Source organism: Bos mutus, chromosome 1 (assembly GCF_027580195.1).
Source record: "Bos mutus isolate GX-2022 chromosome 1, NWIPB_WYAK_1.1, whole genome shotgun sequence".
Taxonomy (NCBI): domain Eukaryota; kingdom Metazoa; phylum Chordata; class Mammalia; order Artiodactyla; family Bovidae; genus Bos; species Bos mutus.
The window spans coordinates 126218449-126245079 of NC_091617.1; the positions used below are offsets into that span (position 1 = coordinate 126218449).

Sequence of the window (26631 nt, forward strand, 5' to 3'; positions counted from 1 at the left end):
TCATCTTTCTCTTCCGCCCTGTTTCCATATTACTCTCTTGAGTCAGACTCTTCCCCCGCTTTTGCTTTTTCCTTTTTTAAAAAAAACACCTAGACTACAATAGTCTCTTGATCTCTGTTCTCTCTCGCAGCCATCTGGCCAACAGATCATGGTTAATTCTTCTCAAAATACTTCATTACTCTTGTTACCTCTGGGCTCAACAATATTCAATGTCCAATACTCCAACCTGCTCTCAAGGTCTTTCATTAGTTGGTCCTACTTTATCTTTCTAAGCTTAACTCCCTTTATTCCCTTTCAGTCAAATCACTACTTGCTACTCTTTGGACATAACTTTCTATGTCTTTGTTCAAAATATTCCATCTCTAATACTCTTTCCCCTGGCTTAACTCAGTGGCAGCAGAGCTCCCCAGCATCTACTACTGCATTTTACTGCTGCATGTCTGCATGCGTGTGCATGCTTTGGGTCTCTTACTCTAGCTAGAGGACAGAGACTGAACTTTTATCTTTATAATCAACTCAACAAAAGGGCCCTTCGAATGAATGTTTTGAGGCTTGATATGCATGCTTGTATATACCAAACAGGTCAGGTCTTGATTTTCAAAGGACCATCTGCTTATTGCTACATGTTGCCCCTTCTTGGATTTTCTTCAGGCTAGATGTAATAGCCATTTTTAAATACGGAACAACTGAATTAAATAAGTCCTTGGCTGGAAAATGGAAAAATCTCACACTGGTACATTTTCTTTTGTTTTTCTTTTTTCCTTGCCTCCACCCCCACAATTCTTCCTACTTCAACTCTGGCATTTCTTCAACTGTGTTCCTTTATTAAAGCACAGTAATCAGGCATGGCTAGATGTGCCCTCACTCTCTTCACTTCGAAATATCAAAAAAACAAAAAAACCCATGTAAAAAAAAGGAAAAGCACAAAATGTAACTTAAAAAAACCAAAAACAAAACTTTCCTACAGGTTAATTTCAACTGCAACATATCCTATGGGCAGAACACAATCTTTTAGAATAGAGCTTAATTATTTTTGTTTTTTCCTGTCGTTTTCTAATAAGAAAAAGGATTTATTTAACAATGCTCCATAGTAAGGAACTTCAAAGCCCTGTATTTTGGGCAACTTCAAGGCAGCTGAAGTTCTCTATGAAAAAAGCATGTGTCCTTAGAGTGATTTAGCTAATAACAAGGCCTTAATCATATTGTACTTTATAATCTCAAAGCATTTTCCCATTTGAACCTCATAGAAACTCTATGACTTAGGTTGGGATGCTATTGTTCTGACAAAATTATCCTTTCACAAGAAATTTGAGTCTCTCATGTAGTGATCTGTCCAAACTCAACTGGGACTAGAACCCAGATCTAACAAGTGGATGTTGTACTTATTTCACTAATGGCTTTCAAGCAGTATTCTGCCAAAGAGTCCTGGGGGGCTGGATAAGGTGGGGTTCTGTGTGAAGTGGGGTGTGATACCACGGCTGACTGAAGAACGGGTGTGGTCCTAGACCTCCCCCTCCTCAAATTAATCAGACTCTGCCTTCGTTTTATGCACTGGGCCTCCACTGTGTCACACCATGAACCCAGTTTTCAGGGAAAAAATGCTTAGTTGTATTAACATTTAAATAAAACAAAAAGTTACCTCAAAATAAAAGATTTCATTAAACTGCGGATTGCTTGTTTTCTTCTTTACTTTTGTCTTCTTTTGGTCATTCCTGTTCCAATGTGGTAGAGTTTTACCTTGTAGAACTTAACAGTACACAATTATAAAACATGCTATTTCCAACCAGGGAGCCAGGCCTCTTTCTGTTTAACTGTTAGGATGATTCAGGGAAGGCAGTAGCTTTAAACATTACTTGAGGGGAAAAACTGATGTGTCTCTAAAAACTCAAACCAAAGAAGATACAAATTTTGTATATGTGATATATGCCAAGATTTTATTATTCCATGGCTATATTAGATTGACTGCCAAGTTTCCTTCAGGGGTTTTTAAATAACACGTTCCATTATATAAGCAACTCAAATAAATAGCAGAAGGAAGACAATGAGATTCAAATACCTTATTCTATGTTGAAAAATACCCCAGGAACACATTTAACTCAGTTTACCTCTTGGACTTTGGCTACAATGTGGCTTTTTTTTTTAAAAACTTTTTACTTTGAAATAATTAGAGATGCAGAGGAGGCTGCAAAGAAATGTACAGGGAAGTCCCATGGAGACTTTGACCAGCTCCCCAACAGTAACATCCTCCACAACCGCAGCACAGTATCAAAACCAATAGTGACTTTTTAAAACAAACTCAGATGCTAAACAGTTTCTATCTGTACATTACTAAGCATTTACACTAAGGAATCTGTTGGGCACTGATTATAAACAAGAACAAAAACCAAGAACAATTCCACTAAACACTTGAAACATGGAGAACTAAATCCCTTTGACAGCATGAATATTATACAACTGAGTATCTGCTTTTAAATTTAAAACCATCTTACTAATAATAGGATACTATTGCTTGAGACCCAGTAAGTACCAGGCATGGTGCTTTACATACCATAGGGACAAATACATTTTTCAAAGTGACTTACTGGTTATTTTCTTAAAAATAAGATACATAGTGAGTTTGGGGCTGGGAAGAAGCAGTACATGTATGTATGTATGCGTATGTATATATATATATGTTTCTGTGTGGCACTATTATGCTCTTTGTTTCTTGATTCTAAGCCTTCAAGTTGTAGACAAATTTCAACTAGTCAGGCTCTGAAAGAAACCATAATGAAATTATAAAATAGAAAATACTAAAAATTGCTATAGATGTTCTATAAATTATTGTTAAGTAATTTAAATCAATGATACAGTGTGCATCACCATGTTCTGGAATTCTCTCTGAACAGCACAGATGGCACAAGCAGAAAAGGTATTTTTAGTCCTGAGTTGCTTTCTAGATAAAAATATTGAAACTTCCTTGCTATTTTGAGCTAACATTTCTTAAAACAGGATTCTACCTGCAATAAAATCTAAGACATTTGAAAATAAGAAGGCTGATGATGAAAGAAGGTCAAGTTCATGTTTTAAAGTACATTTTAAATACTGTAAAAGAGGTTGCTCCCCATAGCCTAAGAGTCTGGCAGATTTGAAATGGCACTTGTTTTCCTTCATAAAAGAAGAGTTGGCTATTTGCAAGTATATAACAGAACTGAAGATTTTTCTTTCAAAAAGCATTCATTAGTCTATTTCATAAATAGATATTTAATATGTTCTCTTAGAAACTTAATTTGTAATTTTTAAACTTAAAAATCTAATACTAATTCAATAAACATTACCTGGAAGGGCCCACTAGAGAAACTGTTGCATAAGGGTCACAGCTTTGTCCATTTATTAGAGGCAACCCATGGCACGCCTTGACACTAAGGAAGAATAAGGGAAAATTAACATTATTACACTCAGGTTAAACAACATAAAACATTATCTTTAAATACAAGTTAATAAAGTCAAAGGGTTAAAATTGATTTTCACATGTCTAAAGTTGTATGCTGCGATTCATGGGGTCACAAAGAGTCAGACACGACTGAGCGACTGAATTGAACTGAAAGTTGTATGCCTATATATATATCACTTATCCCAAACATATGTATGCATGCACTTATTTTTTTTAGATTTTTTTGGATAGTATAATTGCTTTACAATGTTGTGTTAGTTTTTGCTGTACAACAACATGAATCGGCTATATGTATACATATATTCCCTCCCCCGTGAACCTACCACCCCTCCAACCCCCACCCCTCTAGGTTATCACAAAGCACTGAGCTGAGCTCCCTGAACTCATTTTCTTATGCTATACTTCCAAAACAGGACTAGACCACCACAATTAGTACTGAGACTACCAAGTAATATTTAGCACACAAAGCATATCCAACAAGGTACATGCTGTGGTTTGCTAATACATTAAAACGACTGTGGCTTCTAAAAAGGAAAAGAAAAGGGTGTTAACCTTAAAGGAGAAACTACAAACCAAGTCAAATCTGTAGCATCATATCCTCTGCTAAAGCATGAATGAGAAACAAGGAAACAACTGTGGTTTCCACTTAAAATCTGATTCATAAATAAAGAGCAAGCCACATACAGTCCTGCAAGTTTTATTCTGACTCTCAGTAACAGCTCCTGCATCATTCTGCAGAAAATGATTTAGACCATAAAAACCAAGATCATCTCATCTACTTCATGGACAATGGTCACTGGTATTTACAAAGAACACTGAATCTGACTTAATGACCTGCTCCTCAAATTTTCTCTTTATTGAGGTTCACAATTCAGTTGACCATCTAAGGGTGTACATTTCCCAGTGCCTACAATAAATTCATGACTGTTGGTGAAAAGCATTCTTGGCTGAAAGATATGAGCTACTGAACAACATTCTAATTTCTCTCTACAACCCACAGATCATATATGTGTGTGAAGTGCAAATGGTATGCTGCCGAGTAAAGAAAGAAATGATAATATGACTCATTTCTATTAAACTGGGTATCAAAAATCAAATTAAAAAAATTTCTGAAACTAACTGATGAAAAGTACAGGTCAAGACAACAATTCTGGTTATTAATGTCAGGCTTGGGTATAGTCAAATTTTCCCACTGTACATACTGTTTAAAATGTATACTTCTTAGGCTCAATCTCAAAATGATACCTGATTTTTATACAGTTTTTGCAGTTTACTATTTATTTTCACAGAATGCACCTAATTCTCACAACTGTCTTTGAGAAAGGTATAATCATGTCATTTTAAAGAAGAAAGTAAGGCTAAAAAATTTATGTGAGAAAATAACAAAATAATGCTTAAGAGGTAAAACAACTTGTAAGAAGTGGGACTCAACTTCTACTTTCTTAACTCCATCTCTAAAGTTCAAAGTCCTCCTACATTCCCACTGTGCCAGAATATACTGTATTTGCTTGGCCACAAAGTTTGTTTGGGTTTTTCCGTAACACACTAAGGAAAAACCCGAACGAACTTTGGGGCAACGCATACTTTCTTCATAATACCAAATTTATCTGATGTAAACACTAATTATGAGAAATCTTAATTATAAAAAGTCACTATAATTTTATGAAGTATGAAAATAATGAGAAAAATGCTTTTCAGTATACAAACCAAAAAAACACCCATAACCCAAAAATATGAGTCTATAAAAATCATCAGAAGTACTCTTAAATAATTTTAAAATATAAGTATAAAAATTAGGTTTTCTGACAAACAAGTAGTAGTATTAAATACAGAATATTTTATTTGCTACATATATTATGAAATATTTTCCTATTTAACTACACTTCTAATTGGTAAATCAAACAACTTCACATCGTAAACCATGAATGAGTTAAAATTAATGTTAAAATAACCTTACTACACCAAATTATCTTGTATTTTATTTATATATGACATATAAAGCATTAGATAATGACACATTTTCTAGAAATTACAACGGAAAATAAATTTAGTTCAAACTTGTTTATAAAAGAGAATGATTTGATTCTTTGCCTAGGATTTTTAAACTAAAAGACAAATATTAACTTCTACATATATTAAGAAGAGGTGGCAAGAATACACATAAGAACTATACAAAAAAGATCTTCACAACCCAGATAATCATGATGGTGTGATCACCAACCTAGAGCCAGACATTCTGGAATGCAAAGTCAAGTCAATGGGCGTTAGGAAGCATGACTATGACTACGAACAAAGCTAGTGCAGGTGATGGAATTCCAGTTGAGCTATTTCAGATCCTAAAAGATGATGCTGTGAAAGTGTTGCACTCAATATGCCAGCAAATTTGGAAAACTCAGCAGTGGCCACAGGACTGCAAAAGGTCCATTTTCATTCCAACCCCAAAGAAAGACAATGCCAGCAAATGTTCAAACTACCACACAATTGCACTTATCTCACATGCTAGTAAAGTAATGCTCAAAATTCTTCAAGCCAGGCTTCAACAGTACATGAACCATGAACTTCCTGAAGTTCAAGCTGGATTTAGAAAAGGCAGAGGAACTAGAGATCAAATTGCCAACATCCTTTGGATCATCGAAAAAGCAAGAGAGTTTCAGAAAAACATCAATTTCTGCTCTGCTTTATTGACTATGACAAAGCCTTTAACTGTGTGGACCACAACAAACTCTGGAAAATTCTTCAAGTGATGGGAATACAAGACCACCTGAACTGCCTCCTGAAAAATCTGTACACAGATCAAGAAGCAACAGTTAGAACTGGACATGGAACAACAGACTGGTTCCAAATTGGGAAAGGAGTCTGTAAAGGCTGTATATTGTCACTCTGCTTATTTAAACTTATATGCAGAGTACCTCATGCGAACTGATGGGCTGGATGAGGTACAAGCTGGAATCAAGATTGCCGGGAGAAATATCAATAACCTCAGATATGCAGATGACACCACCCTTACGGCAGAAAGCAAAGAAGAACTAAAGAGCCTCTTAATGAAAGTGAAAGAAGAAAGTGAAAAAGCTGGCTTAAAACTCAACATTTGGAAAACTAAGATCATGGCACCCAGTCCCATCACTTCATGGCAAATAGATGGGGAAACAATGGAAAGAGTGAGAGACTTTATTTTGGGGGGCTCCAAAATCACTGCAGATGATGACTACAGCCATGAAATTAAAAGATACTTGCTCCTTGGAACAAAAGCTATGACCAACTTAGCATATTAAAACGCAGAGACATTACTTTGCCGACAAAGGTCTGTCTGGTCAAAGGTATGGTTTTTCTAGCAGTCATGTATGAATGTGAGAGTTGGACTATAAAGAAAGCTGAGCACTAAAGATTTGATGCTTTTGAACTGTGGTGTTGGAGAAGACTCTTGAGAGTCACTTGAACTGCAAGGAGATTCAACCAGTCCATCCTAAAGGAAATGAGTCCTGAATATTCATTGGAAGGACTGATGCTAAAGATGAAACTCCAATACTCTGGCCACCTGATGCAAAGAACTGACTCATTGGAAAAGACCCTAATGCTGGGAAAGATTGAAGGCAGGGGGAGAACGGGACGACAGAGGATGAGATGGTTGGATGGCATCACTGACTCAAAGGGTATGAGTTTGAGTAGGCTCCGGGAGTTGGTGATGGACAGGGAGGCCTGGCATGCTGCAGTCCATGGGGTCGCAGAGTCAGACACGACTGAGTGACTGAACTGAACTGAACTAACAAACAAGAGTATGTAGTAGTACAGGGAGTTAACATTTATCCTCCCACTTCAATACCTTTAAAAAAAAAGCGTAATTACCAGAAGTTCAGGACAGTAATCTCAAGGGGATAATAAACAAGGTGAGCCCTCTAACTGTCTCAGCCTACTGCTAGATGGTCTCCTTGAGAAGGAAGAGAGAGGCTGTCAGTTGGGGAAGGCCAAGGTGACTAGAGTACCCAGGACAGAGTACTGGAGGAAACAGAGCTGCACAGAGTGAAAGAAATCGCCAGAGAGCTACAAAATTACCCACACCACCTGCCCATCCCCAGTCTTCAGCTGAGTGCTGATAAACACATACATGTGAGGAAACTGTATGTGCTAATAAGCACATACATGTGAGGCATTGGGGGGGAGTTAGAAAGAACAGAGGGGACAATTCCTGAAGCCTACAAATGACTATCAAGAGATCCCATGGGCATGGTAAAAAGCTGGTAATTTATGGGTGCTGGCCTCAGTAGTGGGAAAATATTAGCCACAGGCTAAAAGGCCATTCTGGTTCCAGTTAACAAAGCTTAAATGTAAACCATAAATGAATCAAACTGTTTCCAAATAATTTAAGTCTTCAAGTATATTCATAAGCATACAAAAGTATCCAGCAACTTCACAATGTCTAGCATCCAACAGAAAATAACTAGAAACACAAAGAAGTCAAGAAAATACAACCCAGGATGGAAAAAAGCCAAATCAACAGTAACAGATCCAGAAATGACACAGATGATAGAATTAGTAGATGAGGACATAGAAAAAGTTATTATAACTATATTTCATATGTTTGGTAGAAACACAGAAGACATTAAAATCTGAACGTCCTCAAGTTCTGATATGAAAAATACTGAGTGGGATTAATAGAAGGTTAGAAATGGCAGAAGAAAAGATTAGTAAACATGAAGGTAGAGTAAAAGACACACTATACAGATATGTAAATGGTCTAAACATGTCAACTAAAGCATACATTTTCAGATGGGACAAAAAAATTATACTCTGTCTTTAAGAAATTCTTTTAAATATAAGATAAAAATAAAAGTAAACAACAGAAAAATATATGCCATGCTAATACTAACTAAAGGAAAGCTGAATGAATGAGTAATGACAATCCAAATACCCATTAGCAAGGGTCTAGCTGAATAAATTATGGTAAATCTATACAATGGAATTCTACATAGTTGTCTAAAGAATGGAGTAAATATCTATTCTCTGATTACACTGATTATGGAGAGATCTTCAGTATATATTCTTAAGTGAAGAAAGAAGTTACAGAACTCTATACTTTGTATAAGAATGGAATGGGAAACATTAATATATTTTTATCAATATATGTGCATAAATCTATTTGCTTGTATTTGTAAAAATACTAAAAAGACTAAAATTTGGGAATGGGGACTTATTCAGATATATCTGACACAGTTTTGAGTTTGCAAACATAGAAAACTTTTACATTTCAAAAGTGAAAATAAACTTAAAGAGAGAACTAGAATTAGTTCAAAAGACTAGAGCACAGTATTTGATTCTAATCCATAGTGATATACAGTCTTAGAACAAATAGAACAGTTAAGACCTCTAAAACTTCATTCAGTAACCTAATCATCAGTGGTAATACTGGTATTATTATTTTGAATCTACTGTCTCTATTTTATAAAATAATGTAAATAAATAATCATATTGTTAAGTATATAATGTTAAGGATTAAGATTTTCAATGTAAGAGGAAAGAAATACAAGTATAAAATCAAAGTTGGACTAAAAATCTTCTAGTATTAAATTTAAACTACAAACATGAAAAAAGGAAGAAAGCAAGTGAAACAACCAGCCACGGAGCCAGAGTGGGCATATTAATATCAAACTAGATTTCACAATGAAGAATATTACCAATATTAGAATAAAGAGGGATATTCTATAATAACGAGTTCAATATATCAAGCAGACATAAAAATACAATACAAAACAAAACAAACACACTCCAGACCCAGATAGCCTCACTGGTGAATTCTTACACTAATCATGTAAAAAATAAATTACATGAGTTCTATAAAAACTTGGAAAACTGAAGAGGAGAGACTATTTCCCAATTCATCCAAAGTGACCATTAACATCCTGATTACAAAACCAAAGACATTATAAGAAAACTACAAACTAATATCTTTCATGAACAGAGATGCAAAAATCCTTAACAAAATTTCAGCAAATCAAAGCCAGAAATATGTAACAATATTAACACAACATGACCAAGTGGATGTAGTTTAAACATTCAAAAATCAGTCAACAAAATTCACCATTTTAACAGATAAAAACAAAAAATAAGTGTTAAGATCATCTGAATATCCATCTCTGGTAAAAATTCTCAGTAAACTAGGAACAAAGGGGGAATTTTCTCAACCTGATGATGGATAGCTAACATTGTACTTGGTGGTTAAAAAATTGAAAAATTACCCCCTAAGATAAGTAATAAGACAAGAATGTTTGTTCTCACAACTTCTATTCAACATTGTACTGGAGTTTCTGGCCAGTACAATAAAGGAAGAAACAGACTGAAAAGGAAGAAGTAAAGCCATCTATTCATAGATGACATAACTGTCTGTGTACAACATTGAATGAAATCTATTTTAAAAAGCTAGTAGAATTAATAAGTGAATGTAAAAAGGTTGCAGGATATAAAACAATTTTTAAAATTTTCATATACCAGCAACAACCATATATTCAATTTGTCTCAATTTTCCCTCCTGAGGTTCTTTACCTCAGTCCGTTTCTCTAAAATAAAAATTACTGCCTGGACCTCAAGTCACTTTGCACCTATCTAATTTTTCTATTTTCACTCCCAATTTCTTGACCTCCTATTCACTCCTTCCCTTACTGAAATCCAGTTTTTTCTGTTTTTCATTCCATGGAAACTCTCCTCATTAAGGTCCCCTGAGTGTCAAATGCTATCCATATTTTTCAGGGGTTTTCTCACTGGATTTCTTGGCAGCATGCAATATTCCTGATCACTCTCTCCCTGAAACTCTTTTCTCTCTTGGTTCCCTTGACCCTAACTTCCTTTGTAACACCTATCTGTATGCTTCAGGTTTTTCGCACATGTTTTTGTAATTCTAACTTCTGGAAAAAACTGAGTGTTAGTTGTTCAGTCATGTCTGACTCTTTGCAACCCCATGAACTGCAGCCTGCCACGCTCCTCTATGAGATTTCCCAGGCAAGAATACTGCAGTGAGTTGCCATTCCTTTCTCAAGATGATGGAGATCATCTCGACCCAGGGATTGAATCCAGGTCTCCTGCACTGACATTGGCAAGTGGATTCTTTACCATCTGAACAACCAGGGAAGCCCTCTACTGCTGGATTTGCTAGCAACTGCTCTCTTTATGCTACATAACCTCCCTTAAGCCTACTACAATCTATTGCATCTATTCTTATGGCCACAACTATCAACAATACACTTGAATATGAGATCTCACCACAGAGTTAAAGATTTCTGTATCTGAATGTCTGATGGAAATCCCTACATAGATGTTCAAGAGTGGCTAAAACTCAACTCACTACCATCTACTAAAGCAGCTCCTCCTCCAGTATTTTTTCTTAGTTGTATATACCACCACCACCCCCATAACACAGCTAGAAATCTAGGAGCCATATTGGAATAATTCCTCCTTCCTCACTTTCTATATCTAATCAATCAATACATTTCAGTGATTCTACTCTCTAAACATTACTTCATCTGGCCTCTTTTCTCATATCTGCAACTATTGTTCTGGCACAGAATCCACTCTCACTTGGATCTCACAAAGTAAATCCAGTACCCCTTTATTGTTATTGTTCAGTCGCTAAGTTATGCTCAACTCTTTGTGACTCCATGGACTACAGCACGCCAGGCTCCTCTGTCCTCCACTATCTCCTGGAGTTTGCTCAAATTCATATCCTCTGAGTTGGTGATGCTATCTAACCATCTCATCCTCTACTGCTCCCTTCTCCTTTCGCCTTCACTCTTTCCCAGCATCAGGGTCTTTGCCAATGAGTCAGCTCTTCGCATCAGGTGGCCAAAGTACTGGAGCATCAGCTTCAGCAACAGTCCTTCCAGTGAGTATTAAGGAATGATTTCCCTTAGGATTGACTGGTTGGTTTGATCTCTTTGCAGTCAAAGGGATTCTCAAGAATTTTCTCCAGCATCAGCGTAATATTCTTCAAGTTCACCTCCTAGTTTCTATACTTACTGCTCTCACAAATCTGATCTTTCTAAAATGCAAATCAGGTGCTCGCTTTGGCAGCACCAGATACAAATCTGTCCACTCTCTACTGTTTAAAACCTTCCAATAGTTCCATAAGCTCCTAAGTTTTATAAGTTCATATGGTACATAAAAGCCCCTAAGAACTAGCTCCAGCCTATTTCATCAATTTCTGATCAATCTCTGACTCAGTGTTCATATATCAGGCAACATCAAACTGCTTTTAATCATACACATACACAAAATACCATGCCGTTTCTTGACTTTGTATTTTTGTTTGTATTATTTTTTTCCTTTTGGAAAAAAACACTTTTTCTAGACAAGCTACTTTCTATTCATCCATTAAGAAGTCAAATGTTAACCCTTCTTCATTTACCTGTTTTAAAATTTATTTAGTGCCTAGTTAAGTGCCAGATGCTGGGGCCATGAAGTGAGTAAGACAAACACAGCCCCGCCCTCATGGAGCTTAGAGTCTGCCTAAAGAAAGAGATGACAAGCAACAACTGAAAACTAATAATAACTACAAATAGTGGCGAGTGCTGTGGAAGACAAAGAACAGTGTACCCTATTTTACGATAAGTGACATTTAAGTTGAAACTTAAAAAACAAGAATGAACCAAATACAAGAATAATGGGCATAAGGACATTCCTGGGAAAAGGAAAGGCAGCTAGAAGAGTAATGTCACTCTCAGAGAACTGAGAGAAGGCCAACAAGCATTTTTATACGAAGTATGCAACAAAACAAGATCAAAGAGGCAGGAGAGGTTGCTGGATCTATGGGCCATGATAAGGAGCCTGAATTTTATTCTAAATAAATGCACTGCAAACTCAAGTGTCTGAGCAGGGGACTGCCATGGTCTAGTTTATGTTCCAAAAGACTGCTCTGGGCTGCTTACAAACAGAATGGACTGCTGAATGGAAGAAGAGTTAAAAGATTATTGAAATAGTCAAGGTAAGAAATGATTGCTGGTCTGAAATAAGGAGATGTCAGTAGATATTTATTAAACATTAGAAAATTCAAGAAAAAATTTTATAGAACCAATAAAAAACAATCCTATCTGTGGTGGGGTAGAGGAGAAAAAGTTTTAAGTGACTTTAGATTTCTGGCTTGATCAATCGGGTGGATGGTGGTACTATCTGCTAAGGCTGTGGGGAAGAGTTAGATATTAACAGATATAAGAATCAATATTGCAGTTTTAAATGTGTTAAATTTGTGTGCTGTGAGACATCAAAGTGGAATAGCCAAAAAGGCAGGTGGACAATGAGTCTAGAGCTAGAAAAAAGATCTGGGTGGGATGCACAAGTTGTAGACAATTTTTAAAACTTTTTATTTTGAATTAATTTTTGACTTTCAAAAAGCTGTTAAATGTTTGGAGTTCCTGTATACCCATCACCCAATGTTAACATTTTGTGTAATCAGAGTAGAATTATAGAAACAGAAAACAGTCATTGATACGATGTTAGTTAATAATAAAGTTAACTAGTCTACAGACATTACTTAAATGTCACCAATGTCCTTTTCCTGGTGCATGATGCAACACAGGATCTCAAATTGCATTTAGATGTCATGTCCACTTAGTCTCCTCTATCCAAAATGGTTGTTTGCTCCATGAACTTGCCAGTACTGGCCAGTTATTTTGTAAAATATTCCTTAAATTGAATTTGCCTGATGTTTGCTTATGATTAGACTAAGGTTATGCATCTTGGTATCCTTCTTAATGCAACTTACCAGGAGGTACTGAATGTCTCATTATTGGTGACATTAGTTTTGAGCACTCAGTTAAGATGGGGATTCCCAGCTGGTACAGTAGGAAGTAACCTGTCTGCCAAGCAGGAGACCTAAGAGACGTAGGTTTGATCCCTGGGATGGGAAGATACCCTAGAGGAGGAAATGGAAACCAGCTCCAATATTCTTGCCTAGACAATTCCATGGACAGAGGAGCCTGGGGTTGCAAAGTGTCAGACACAAGTGAATACCACCACCAGTTAAGATGGTATGTACCTATCAGACATCTTACAGTGTTATTCTTTGAGACTATGCATATATGCTGTTTGTCATTACACTTATGCCCACTTATTCAGTATCTATAGATAATCTGTCCCTGCACTAATATTGTAGTACTTGCTAATAGTGATTTATTTCTATCATTTGTCCTATATTCACAAATAAGGAAAAGCAGTCCTTTCTCTACCATGTACTTGTTACATCAGCATTGGCTCACTGATATTTACTTTACAGACTTTAATCTATTATTATCATTATTCATTTTGATGCTCAAACTGTCCCAGACTTAGTTATTTGGAGCACTTTCTAATTGACTTCAACATCCTTTCTACACGCCCTCATTATTTTTTGAGCAATTCCTTACTTTCTGACTCCATAGATGCTCTAGGCTCATCTTTTATATTTTTCTCTGTTTCAGTGACTCTCAAACAAGTCACTACTTCAAAAAAAAGTTCACCTTCTTTTCACTGGAGTATGTCTAATAGGCAGCCAGTAGCCACATGTGGCTATTTAAATTTTAATTAATTACAATTAGACAAAACTTAAAATTTAGTTCTCCAGTTGCACTAGTCGCATTTCAAGTTTTCAATAAGCCACACAGCTACTGGCCACTAAAATGAACAATTAAGACAAAAGACATTTTCATAATTACAGAAAAATCTAGTGTACAATCCTGCCTGGAGAATGTTATTCAGAAATCAAGTATATAGGAAGTAAGCATATTCACTGCTACTGGGATGATACTGCCTACAGTGAACAGAGCTAGTATCCATACATGCATGCACACACACACACACACACATAACCCGCGCCCCACCCCCACCCCCGCCATATCTATTAGACAATCTTACTTTGAGAAGTCTGCCTTCAAAGGACAGCAAATAAACAGGAATGGTAGTGGGAGAGGGGACTGGAGACGAGGCCTGGGAACACATGTCTTTTAGAATAGGAGATTCTAGAACATGTTTATACGCTACTGAGAATAACCTAAAAAAGCAGATAACACTGATGAAACAGAAGAAGGGATAAATGAAGGGGCAAAGTCCTTTAGTAGGATGAAGACAGAGAACCCAGAGCTCAAATGGAAGAATTCACTCACAACAAGATAAGGGGCACCACATCTACTAAGTGTTAAGGACAAAGAGATGGAGGCCAATCCAGGTTTGCAGATTTGGATTCAGGAAGCTGTGACCAATTTACAGTTTGCAGAGATGGAGAATCTCATAGGTATAATGAGAAGCACAGTAAAACTCCACATTAATTGTTAAGTACCCATGTGAGGTTTATGATCATGAATTTAAAGTAAAATTAGTCTTTCTGTGTGATTTTTCTCTAGCAATATTCAGGTGCACACTGAACATAAAGGAAGAGGTTGAGTTCATTTATATTAAAGGGAAGAGAAGGGCAGGGGAGTTCAGGTAACCTGTAAGAAAATAACTAAGGTGACAGATCATGGAAAAAGGCCTAGAAGAAAGTAAAATAGGAGAAGAAAAGAATGTGGTAAAGATCAGTGGATGGAAGTCTTATTGAAGTTCAAGAAACGCTACAATGGGGAGCTTTCCAGGCCTGGATATGAAACTTTCCACAGACCTCTCCCCAGAACTGTTAAGTTCAGCAAGGAGCACAAAGGAAACAGCACAGAAAGCCATGGCTTGAACATTACTGAAAAAAAGAAAATACTACGAACTTCAAAATACCTCTTAAGCTGAGAAATCAGCAATAAACTCCACAAAGCTACTACTGGCGTTCCATTGTTCTATGGACGTTGAGTATGGACAGTGAAGGCTTAAGTGAAAAAGGCAAGGAAAAAAAGAATGCAGATCAATATATGTCCACATACAGACCTGTTTGTGAATACTTAACAGCAGTTTTCTTTATAACAGCCTCAAATGGGAAACAATTAAAATATCCATTAACTACTGAATGCGTAAACAAATTCCATACAAATGAATACTATTCTTAAATAAAAAGAAATGAACTGGCTTCCAATTCTAGGACAAGATGGAGTAGATGCCTATCTCCCTCTTCTTCCCAACAAGCATGGCTAAAAGCCCAGGATGTTGAACAAACATAATAAAACTAAAAAGTCAAGAGAAGAAGGCAAGTCAATCAGAGATCTTGGAAACCAACAAAATTGGGACTTGGAAGTGAATTCCCTAGGTTTTCTTGTTATCCCTTATACATCCCAGACTGAGCACCAGAGAAGCTACCAATCCAGAAGTACCAATGGGAAGAGACAAAAAGTGCCCAGAGAAAAGCCAGCTTTCTCTAGCCAGCTTAGCAAGATAAAAGCCATTTTTAGACAATAACCATCTATTCCAATTAAACACCATGAAAAATACTGGCTCTACCCTCACACCCCCATCAACAAAGGCCTAAAGTCGAGGTGAGAACCTAGACTTCAACCTCTGACAAGTTGTAATAAGCCCTTATTCTTGTGGAGTCAGCAGAGACCACATGAGGCGCCTGGATTTCCATCACCACCAAGTCTAACCATTCCTCCTCCTCCATGTCAGGGTGGCGTCGGAGAAGGCTGAGCGGGAAGGTTAGACTTTCACCACTTTGTAGGTGTAACTGACTCCTCCCAACCAGGATATCACTGGAGGCCACAAGGAACAGTAATAAGGTACTCCTCCCTGTCCCAGTCAGAGTGGTAACAGGAAGAAGCAAAGGGGAGCCTGAACCAGCTCTCATTCAGCAGTTATAAGGAACTCTTCTCCTTCCTCCAGGGGTATCAACAGCAGTTGACCCAGGAACCTGGGCTTCTATTTCTACATCATAGTAATGAATAAGAATTCCTCTTCCCCCACCAGCAGAGAATCAGAATCTGGCTAAAACAGAAGATTTAATAAGATTCAGAGTCTCATTACATAATTCCTAAAATGTACAGGATAGAACTGAAAACCATACAATCTCCAGCTTAAATGATAAAAGACAATCATTAGGACAACAACACTGAGACAACATGGATGTTGAACTTATCTGATAGAAAATGTGAAAGCAGGCATCATAAAAATGACTCAATGAGCAACTATGAACACATTTGAAATAAATAAAAACATAGAAAGTTTCAGCAAAAAAAAAAAAAAGTAAGTCCTACCAAAGAAATAAAGAACCACCAAGTGGACATTTTAGGACTTAAAAATACCATAACCAAAATAAAAATAACTCCATAGATGAGTCCAAGACTAGAACAGACAGAACAAAGGATCAGTGAGCTTAAAGAAATAACCTAATAGGAACAACAGAGGGAAAACAGACCAGAAAAAAAAGAGAGGGGATGGTGGGCAGAGCCTCAGGTTATGTATGGGATAATAACAGATCTAACATTCAAGCCACTGGAGTCTCAAAAGGACAGGGGAGAAATCTAGCAGGGTTGATAAATGTAACAAGAAAAAAATGACTAAAAATTTCCTAATCTGGCAAAAGATATAAGTATGTAGGTTCAAGAAGCTGAGCAGGATAAACTCAAACAAATCTACAGTCAAACTATTAACACTTAGACAATGAAAGACAAAGAAAAGATCTTGGAAGTATCCAGAGGGAAAAATAGGAAAATCTGCATAGGAAAAAAATTTGAACGATAGTGGATTTCTCATCAAAAATCATGGAGGCCAAAAGGAAATAGTACATTTTTCATGTGCTGAGGAAAAAAAAGAATTATCAACCAAGAATTCTATATTCAGTGAAAATATCCTTTAGGAACGAAGAAAAAAAATCAAGACATTTTCACATAATGAAAAACTAAAAGAAAGTGTAACCGGTAGACCAATCCTAAAAATAATGGTAAGAGAAAATTCTCTAAACATAAAAGACAGTGATAGAAGAAGGGATCCTGAAATGACAGGAAGGAAAAAACACGGAAAGAGCAAATATGTAACTAAATACAAGAGACTTAAAATTTTCTTCTTTTCTAAATTGTGTTAGATAGCTGAAAGACTGTAACACTGATGGAGGTTCTTACTGTTGTACAAGAAATACTTCAGACAATTATATTACAAATGGTGGAGGACTAAAAGAAGGTAAGGTTTCTACATTTTATTCTCACTGACAAAATGTCAACACTAGTAGACTACAAGTTACACATGTATAATGTAAACCTAAAGCAAACACTAAAAAAAACTAAACAAAGAGATACAGGGTAGATTTTAAAAAAATTATAGATAAAATTAAATTCTAAAAAATGTTCAAGAAACTCACAGGAAAAAGAAAATAGGGGACAGAAAATAAAAAATAAAATGGTAGATTTAAGCCTAACAGATTTAAGCCTGGTAGATATAAGCACTAAAGAATTGATGCTTTTATGGATCAGAAGAATCAATATAGTGAAAATGAATATACTACCCAAAGCAATCTATAGATTCAATGCAATCCCTATCAAGCTACCAACGGTATTTTTCACAGAGCTAGAACAAATAATTTCACAGTTTATATGGAAATACAAAAAAACTTGAATAGCCAAAGCAATCTTGAGAAAGAAGAATGGAACTGGAGCAATCAACCTGCCTGACTTCAGGCTCTACTACAAAGCCACAGTCATCAAGACAGTATGGTACTGGCACAAAGACAGAAATATAGATCAATGGAACAAAACAGAAAGCCCAGAGATAAATCCAAGCACCTGTGAACACCTTATCTTTGACAGAAGAGGCAAGAATATACAATGGATTAAAGACAATCTCTTTAACAAGTGGTGCTGGGAAAACTGGTCAACCACTTGTAAAAGAATGAAACTAGAACAATTTCTAACACCATACACAAAAATAAACTCAAAATGGATTAAAGATCTAAACATAAGACCAGAAACTATAAAACTCCTAGAGGAGAACATAGGCAAAACACCCTCCGACATAAATCACAGCAGGATCCTCTATGACCCTCCCAGAATATTGGAAATAAATGTAAAAATAAACAAATGGGACCTAATTAAAATTAAAAGCTTCTGCACAACAAAGGAAACTATAAGCAAGGTGAAAAGACAGCCTTCAGAAAATGGGAGAAAATAATAGCAAATGAAGCAACTGACAAACAACTAATCTCAAAAATATACAAGCAACTCCTACAGTTCAACTCCAGAAAAATAAACAACCCAATCGAAAAATGGGCCAAAGAACTAAACAGACATTTCTCCAAAGACGACATACAGATGGCTAACAAACACATGAAAAGATGCTCAACATCACTCATTATCAGAGAAATGCAAATCAAAACCACAATGAGGTACCATTTCACGCCAGTCAGAATGGCTGCGATCCAAAAGTCTACAAGCAGTAAATGCTGGAGAGGGTGTGAAGAAAAGGGAACCCTCTTACACTGTTGGTGGGAATGCAAACTAGTACAGCCACCATGGAGAACAGTGTGGAGATTCCTTAAAAAACTGGAAATAGAACTGCCTTATGACCCAACAATCCCACTGCTGGGCATACACACTGAGGAAACCAGAATTGAAAGAGACACGTGTACCCCAATGTTCATCGCAGCACTGTTTATAATAGCCAGGACATGGAAGCAACCTAGATGTTCATCAGCAGATGAATGCATAAGAAAGCTGTGGTACATATACACAATGGAGTATTAAGTATTACTCAGCCATTAAAAAGAATATATTTGAATCAGTTCTAATGAGGTGGATGAAACTGGAGCCTATTATACAGAGTGAAGTAAGCCAGAAAGAAAAACACCAATACAGTATACTAACGCATATATATGGAATTTAGAAAGATGGTAACGATAACCCTGTACGCAAGACAGCAAAAGAGACACAGATGTATAGAACAGTCTTTTGGACTCTGTGGGAGAGGGAGAGGGTGGGATGATTTGGGAGAACGGCATTGAAACATGTATAATATCATGTATGAAACGAATCGCCAGTCCAAGTTCGATGCATGATACTGGTTGCTTGGGGCTGGTGCACTGGGACAACCCAGAAGGATGGTACAGGGAGGGAGGAGGGAGAGGGGTTCGGGATGGGGAACACGTGTATACCTGTGGTGGATTCATGTTGATGTATGGCAAAACCAATACAATATTGTAAAGTAATTAACCTCCAATTAAAATAAATAAATTTAGATTAAAAAAAAAAAGAATTGATGCTTTTGAACTGTGGTTTGGAGAAGACTCTTGAGAGTCCCTTGAACTGCAAGGAGATCCAACCAGTCCATCCTAAAGGAAATCAGTCCTGAATATTCACTGGAAGGACTGATGTTGAAGCTGAAACTCCAATACTTTGGCCACCTGATGTGAAGAACTGACTCAGTGGAAAATACCCTGATGCTGGGAAAGACTGAAGGCAGGAGGAGAAGCGGACAACAGAGACTGAGATGGGTTGGATGGCATCAACAACTTGATGAACATGAGTTTGAGCAAGCTCCAGGAGGTGGTGATGGACAGGGAGGCCTGGTGTGCTGCCGTCCATGGTGTCACAAAGAGTCGGACACAACTGAGCGACTGAATTGAACAGAAATGAAGCTTAACATCAGTAATTATATTAAAAGTAAGTGGTATAAATTCACTAAATAAAAGACAGAAATTGGCAAAACAGATTTTAAAAACTGTGCACAAAAATTGGCTGGATCTGATTGGGAAAAAAGCCAATCTCAAAAGGTTACATATTATAAGAGTCCATTTACATAACATTTTTGAAATGACAAAATTTTAGATATGGAGACAGATCAGATGTTGCACGATTAGGGATGGTGGTAGGGGAAGTGTGGGTGTGACTATAAAGGGCTAGCATAAGGGAGATATTTACAGTGATAGAATCATTTAGTATCTTGATTGTGGTGGTGGTTATACAAATCTACACACGATAAAATGATAAAATGTATACTCTGCAATGTCAATTTTCTGGTTTTTATATTGTATTTATAGTTACGTAAGATGTAACCACTGAGGGAAACTAAGTGAAGGGTACCAAGGACCTCTCTGTATTTTTTAATTCCCTGTAAATCTATGATTTATTTCAAAACTAAAAAAAAAAAAAATCAAACTGCCAGAGTTTAAAACCAGACTCCACTCTTCCTATATGAACTTGGACTTATTTAACCAATCTGTGCATTGTTTCATCACCTGTAAAACAAGGACAACAGTATCTACTAATAAGTTATGACACGAAATAAAAAATACCTAAAAAAAGGATGCACTGCTGATATATAATGTGGATATATCTTAAAAGCAGTATACTAAGTAAAAGACACAAGAGATTATATATTATATAAATCTGTTCATATGACATTCTGTAAAAGGCGAAAACTACAGGGAGAGAAACCAGATCATGGATGCCTGAAAGTCACTCAGTCGTGTCTGACTCTTTGCAACCCCATGGACTATACAGTCCATGGAATCCTCCAGACCAGAATACCCATTGGAGCGGGTAGCCTTTTCCTTCTCCAGGGGATCTTCCCAACCCAGGGATAGAACCCAAGTCTCCCACATTGCAGGTAGATTCTTTACCAACTGAGCTATCAGGGAAGCCCCTATGGTTGCTTAGAGTTGGATATAAGGAGAGGGGAATTTAACACATCTCTGAGTAATGCCTTTTGGTATAGTTTTGACTTCTGAAGTCATCCAGATATTCTACATATTCAAAAAATAAAAGTAAACCAACAAGGATGGGGAAAAACAACATTAAACTAAATACAAACAAACCAAATCAATCCACTTAACTGTGTTTCACGTGTACAACATAACCAAACTGAACAGAGTCAAGAGAATAGTGGAAGGCGGACTAATCCAAATACCTTCACTATACGCTCTCGGTCTAGAAGAAAAACTATAAACAAATCTTAACTGTTTTCAGTAGGCAAATCCAAATTGAGGAATATCTAAAAAAAATAACTGGCCTGTATCTTCAAAAATTTCAATACCATGAAAGACAAAAAAGCTAAAGACTGCTTACTACAGGTTAAGGAGATTAGAGACATTACAACTAAATGTAACACATGATCTTGGACTGTGTACTTTTTTGGAGAAAAAAAGATGTCTAAAGGACATTATTGGAACAGTTGACAGAAGTAAAATGTAGTAACTGTAAAGCACTGAAATATAAAAGCTATAGATAAAACTTTTATTGTAACAATGTTACACTTCCTAAATTCAAAAACTGAAATAGAGTACATTTAAATATTATATTTATAATATTTATAATACTGTCATTATTCTTAGAAAACGCACACTGATATATTAAGGATTATGGTATGTGCAACCTTCTTTAAAAGAGTTCAGAAGAAATTAACTAAGTAAGTAATACATGTAGTATTTTATGTGTGTGTAGACATATATAAGTACATAATATAAATATATATTTATACAGAAAGAGAATACATCAAAGGAGCTGTTTTTTTTTTTTTTTTTTTTTTAGGAGAACATAGTCTGGAGCAGCAGTATAGTATATGTGTGGCTCAGTCATGTCTGACTCTTCATGGACTGTAGCCCACCAGCCTCCTCTGTCCATGGGATTTTCCAGGCAAGAAGACTGGAGTGGGTTGCCATTTCCTCCTCCAGGGGATCTTCCTGACCCAGGGATGGAACGCAAGTCTCTTGCATGTCCTGCACTGGCAGGTGGATTCTTTACCACTGTGCCACCTAGGAAGCCCATTAGGAGCAGCAGTAGAAGAGTACTATTGACCCTACTCCCTGGCCCCTAGAATACACAGCCTCAGACTGAGAAGGCAAGAGGAATCAGAGATCAAATTGCCAACATCTGCTGGATCACTGAAAAGGCAAGAGAGTTCCAGAAAAACATCTACTTCTGCTTTACTGACCATACCAAAGCCTTTGACTGTATGGATCACAACTGTGGAAAATTCTCAAAGAGATGGGAATACCAGACCACCTGACCTGCCTCTTGAGAGACCTATATGCAGGTCAAGAAACAACAGTTAGAACTGGACATGGAACAACAGACTGGTTCCAAAGTGGGAAAGGAGTCTGTCAAGGCTGTATACTGTCACCCTGTTTATTTAACTTATATGCAGAGTACATCAGGCGAAATGCTGTGCTGAATGAAGCACAAGCTGGAATGAAGATTGCCGGGAGAAATATCAATAACCTCAGATATGCAGATGACACCACCCTTATGGCAGAAAGTGAAGAAGAACTAAAGAGGCTCTTGATGAAAGTGAAAGAGGAAAGTGAAAAAGTTGGCTTAAAGCTCAACATTCGGAAAACTAAGATCATGGCATCCAGTCCCATCACTTCAAGGCAAATAGATGGGGGCACAATGGAAACAGTGACAGACTTTATATTGGGGGAGGGCTCCAAAATCACTGCAGATGGTGACTACAGCCATGAAATTAAAAGATGCTTGCTCCTTGGAAGAAAAGCTATGACCAACCTATACAGCATATTAAAAAGCAGAGACATTACCTTGCCAACAAAGGTCCATCTAGTCAAAGCTATGGTTTTTCCAGTAGTCATGTATGGATGTGAGAGTTGGACTACAAAGAAAGCTGAGCGCCGAAGAATTGATGATTTTGAACTGTGGTGTTGGAGAAGACTCTTGAGAGTTCCTTGGACTGCAAGGAGATCAAACCAGTCCATCCTGAAGGAAATCAGTTCTGAATATTCACTGGAAGGACTGATGCTGAAGCTGAAACGCCAATACTTTGGCCACCTGATGCAAAGAACTGACTAATTGGATAAGACCCTGATGCTAGGAAAGATTGAAGGTGAGAGGAGAAGGGGATCACAGAGGATGAGATGGTTGGATGGCATCACCAACTCAATGGACATGAGTCTGAGTAAGCTTGGGGAATTGGTGATGGACAGGGAAGCCTGGCATGCTGCAATCCATGGGGTCGCAAAGAGTTAGGCACATCTGAGCAACTGAACTAAGAAGGCAGCAGAGGGAACAGTAAGTACTTCAGGCGATATTCATTACGTATCAGTTAAGACATAGAGAAAACATTCAGAAGTCAGGGATATTCAGTTGTTCATTGACAGCCCAGAGGAAGGGTTTTGGACAGAGGGAAAAGGCTGAAACAGATTTACTGAACAGTTAGAAGATTAGAGTCTGGGTGATAAAAATGAGTTAAGAGCAAAAGTGTAAAAAAGGAATTCAAAGCAGGTAAGAATCAACACTGGTAATCTCAAGGTACGCATTCAGTTTTAGCCCTAAGGGTCCCTAACGCCCTGCTGGGTTTTATCTATTGGAGTTTCTAGAGGCCATCTACTAGGAAGCTTTTCCAACTCCTTCCTGTTAGGTGGCTATACATACATGTTTATCTGTGATCCTATGAAAACCCCCTACCTCTATCATTTAACACACATTAAATAAATTATTGGTTGAATGAATTAATGACTCATATATAAACTGACTAGACTAGATGTGAGAAAATAAACTGGAAAACAAATTAATATAGGAATAGCATAGCAGAGTTCATTTCTTAAAAAAAAACTTTTGAAGTATTTAAAATAAGGAGTTGTCTTAAGAGTCAAATAATACAAGATGGAGAATTATTTCTAGTTGATTTTGGCAAAAGAAACATGCTTACTGTACAACAAGCTGCTGGCACACAGTTCCATTTTCTGTTATCAGTTCATTCAGTTTTAATTCAAGGTGAACTTTACCCTATAAAGACAAAAAAAAAAATCACAAACTGAGAAGTTTACTTTACTGACAAAATATTAAGTAAAGGTATATTCTTTTTTTTAACTTCTTATTTTGTATTGGGGTATAGCAGATAAACAGTGCTGTGGTAGTTTCCGGTGAACAGCAAAAGGACTCAGCCATACACATACATGTCTCCATTCTCCCCTAAATTCTCCCCCATCCAGGCTGGCACATAACACTGAACAGAGTTCCATGTGCTATAAAGGTATGTTCTTTTTCAAATGGCAGTCATAATATTTAGTTATCCACTAACCAAATTTTAGTGATCCTTAGCACATGGCTTTGTCTACATCAAGTATGTGTTAAATGACTTATAACCAACAATGCAGATCAAAATCTGAGAGATAAGCAGTCAAATGCTTATATCGAACATGGTATTCAAATCTAAGAATTCTATGCCCTATTCAACAAATATTTATTTATCTCAATTACCATGAATTAGGAAGATAACACACATTTTAGGCAAGTTTGAATTTAACAAATTCAAGACACAGAATGCTTTTTCCAGAAAAGACAAGTATAAAGATAGTATCATACAAGGCTAAACAATAAAAGTAACTTAAAACTGGTAAGATTCAATTTGTCACACTTAGTTTTCTCAAATAATTAAGATTTATGGAATATTTACTATATTTTAGGAGACACTGTAGGAGCGGGTAGGAATCTACATAAGTATAAAATAAAGTCATTGGGAATTCCCTGGTAGGCCAGTGGTTAAGACTCTATGCTTTCTCTGCTCAGGGCCCAGGTTCAATCCCTGGTCAGGGAACTAAGATCCCAAAGCCATGCGGTGAGGGGAAAAAAAAAAAAACAGGTAAAACAAAGTCACTGCTTATAAGAACTTACAATCTAGTTGGATAGACAATAAACAGGTGAAGAACACTGATGAAAACATAGGATGCTGAGAACGAAAATAAAGGGCTACTTTCTTAAAAAGCCATTAATAAATGGACTTTTAAAAAATTTAGTAGTAAAAGTTTAAAGCAAACTATCAACTTCTCAAGAAACAAAGGCTTAGGAACAATATAATCCAGAACTTGATTATTTCTACCCTGCCACCAGTAATGAGCAACTCTAAACTGGTTATGAGCAATTCAGAGCTGGTTAAGAGCTGGTGCTAGATTACCTCCACCCAGCTGACATGACAAACTGTCACGCTGCCAAGTGAAGATTTCAAGGGTGTGATATCTAGAGACTAATGACGTAAGTAATTTCATCAGAGGATGGAAAGTTTATTATCTAGTTACTATTCTTCTTTGAAACAAGCCTTTAGACATATGCAGAAATCTAACCTGAATCAGCCTATTTTTAATGAGCATATTTTATATAAGAGAGATCCTGAGGTTCACTGACTATAAAGCTCCAGGGATTGAGCAATAAGCACAACATATTGTGTTATATGTTGATGTATCTCAACATAAAAGTCTGCATAAGAAAGTTAAGCTCTAAAAAACAAAGGCATCAGTTGCCATAAAATTAGCAGTTAGGTGGCTGCTGCTACTGCTGCTAAGTAGCTTCAGTCGTGTCTGACTCTGTGCGACCCCACAGACGGCAGCCACCAGGCTCCCCCGTCCCTGGGATTCTCCAGGCAAGAACACCAGAGTGGGTTGCCATTTCCAATGTGTGAAAGTGAAAGGTGAAAGTGAAGTCGCTCAGTCATGTCCGACTCTTAGCGACCCCGTGGACTGCAGTTAGGTGGAATTGGAACTAGATCTAGCAAACCTTCCACTAAAAACCTAGATACAAATTATTTACAAAATCATATGTGATTTATAAAACAGGTCTTTCATTCACCAGGCATTTAATATTCACAATCCCTACTATTCAAGAGTGATCTCGAGAAGGTCCATGATATGCAGTAATTTATGACTCAACTAAAATTCTGAATCCTATTTGCTGTCACACCAGCATCTGTGTCGCTTGACTCACGAGTGAGCCTAGCCAACTGCATCAACATTTACGTCTCAAAGCAGTTGTACCATTTTAACATGTATGTATTTTATGATAGAAACTGTATACTAGCAAGGCACTCCCAAATGGTTCTCAGAAAATGTCTAGGATCTACTCTATTTTGAAAACAATAAAAACTATTAATAAAGAGTAGAAAAACAGTATAATAATTTCACTGACAGAAAAATGTATCATGCACTGTATCAAATGTATTGAACACTGTATCAAGTCAAGACTAGAAATAAAAAAGATATTTAACGGGGTTCTAACATGAATCATTGCCATTGAGTCAGAGCCTACCTAACATGTTCATTACTTCCACTGGCTGTTAAACAGAACATTCTTTTGGTATTAGTCAACAATAACATAATTACGTATTAACCTGGTCAAAAAAAGAGTGGAGAGAGAACAAGCATACACAAGATACATACTACTAGGGTGGAACACTGAAATTAAAAAGCATTATGAACCGAATTAAGGAAACGAATTTCTAAACTGTAAGGTACTACCCTCATTATATACTTTAACATGGAAATACACACATATATATATGATACTTAGTAAAAGAAACAAATCACAAAATAGGGTATATAACTCAGAGTTAATTTGTAAAAATAA

General features: G+C 36.8%; 1 protein-coding gene across 2 annotated transcripts in view; it reads right to left on the minus strand.

Moving 5' to 3' along the window:
• Positions 1–26631, minus strand: part of RASA2 (RAS p21 protein activator 2) — a 126397-nt gene that overhangs the window by 50846 nt on the left and 48920 nt on the right. For both annotated transcript variants that reach the window (XM_070375238.1, XM_070375246.1), the window contains exons 5-7: positions 23945–24021; positions 3318–3401; positions 1640–1712 (exon numbers count right to left, since the gene is read on the minus strand). In XM_070375238.1, coding sequence (XP_070231339.1) covers positions 1640–1712; positions 3318–3401; positions 23945–24021 — 234 coding nt within the window. The remainder of the gene's footprint in view (positions 1–1639; positions 1713–3317; positions 3402–23944; positions 24022–26631) is intronic.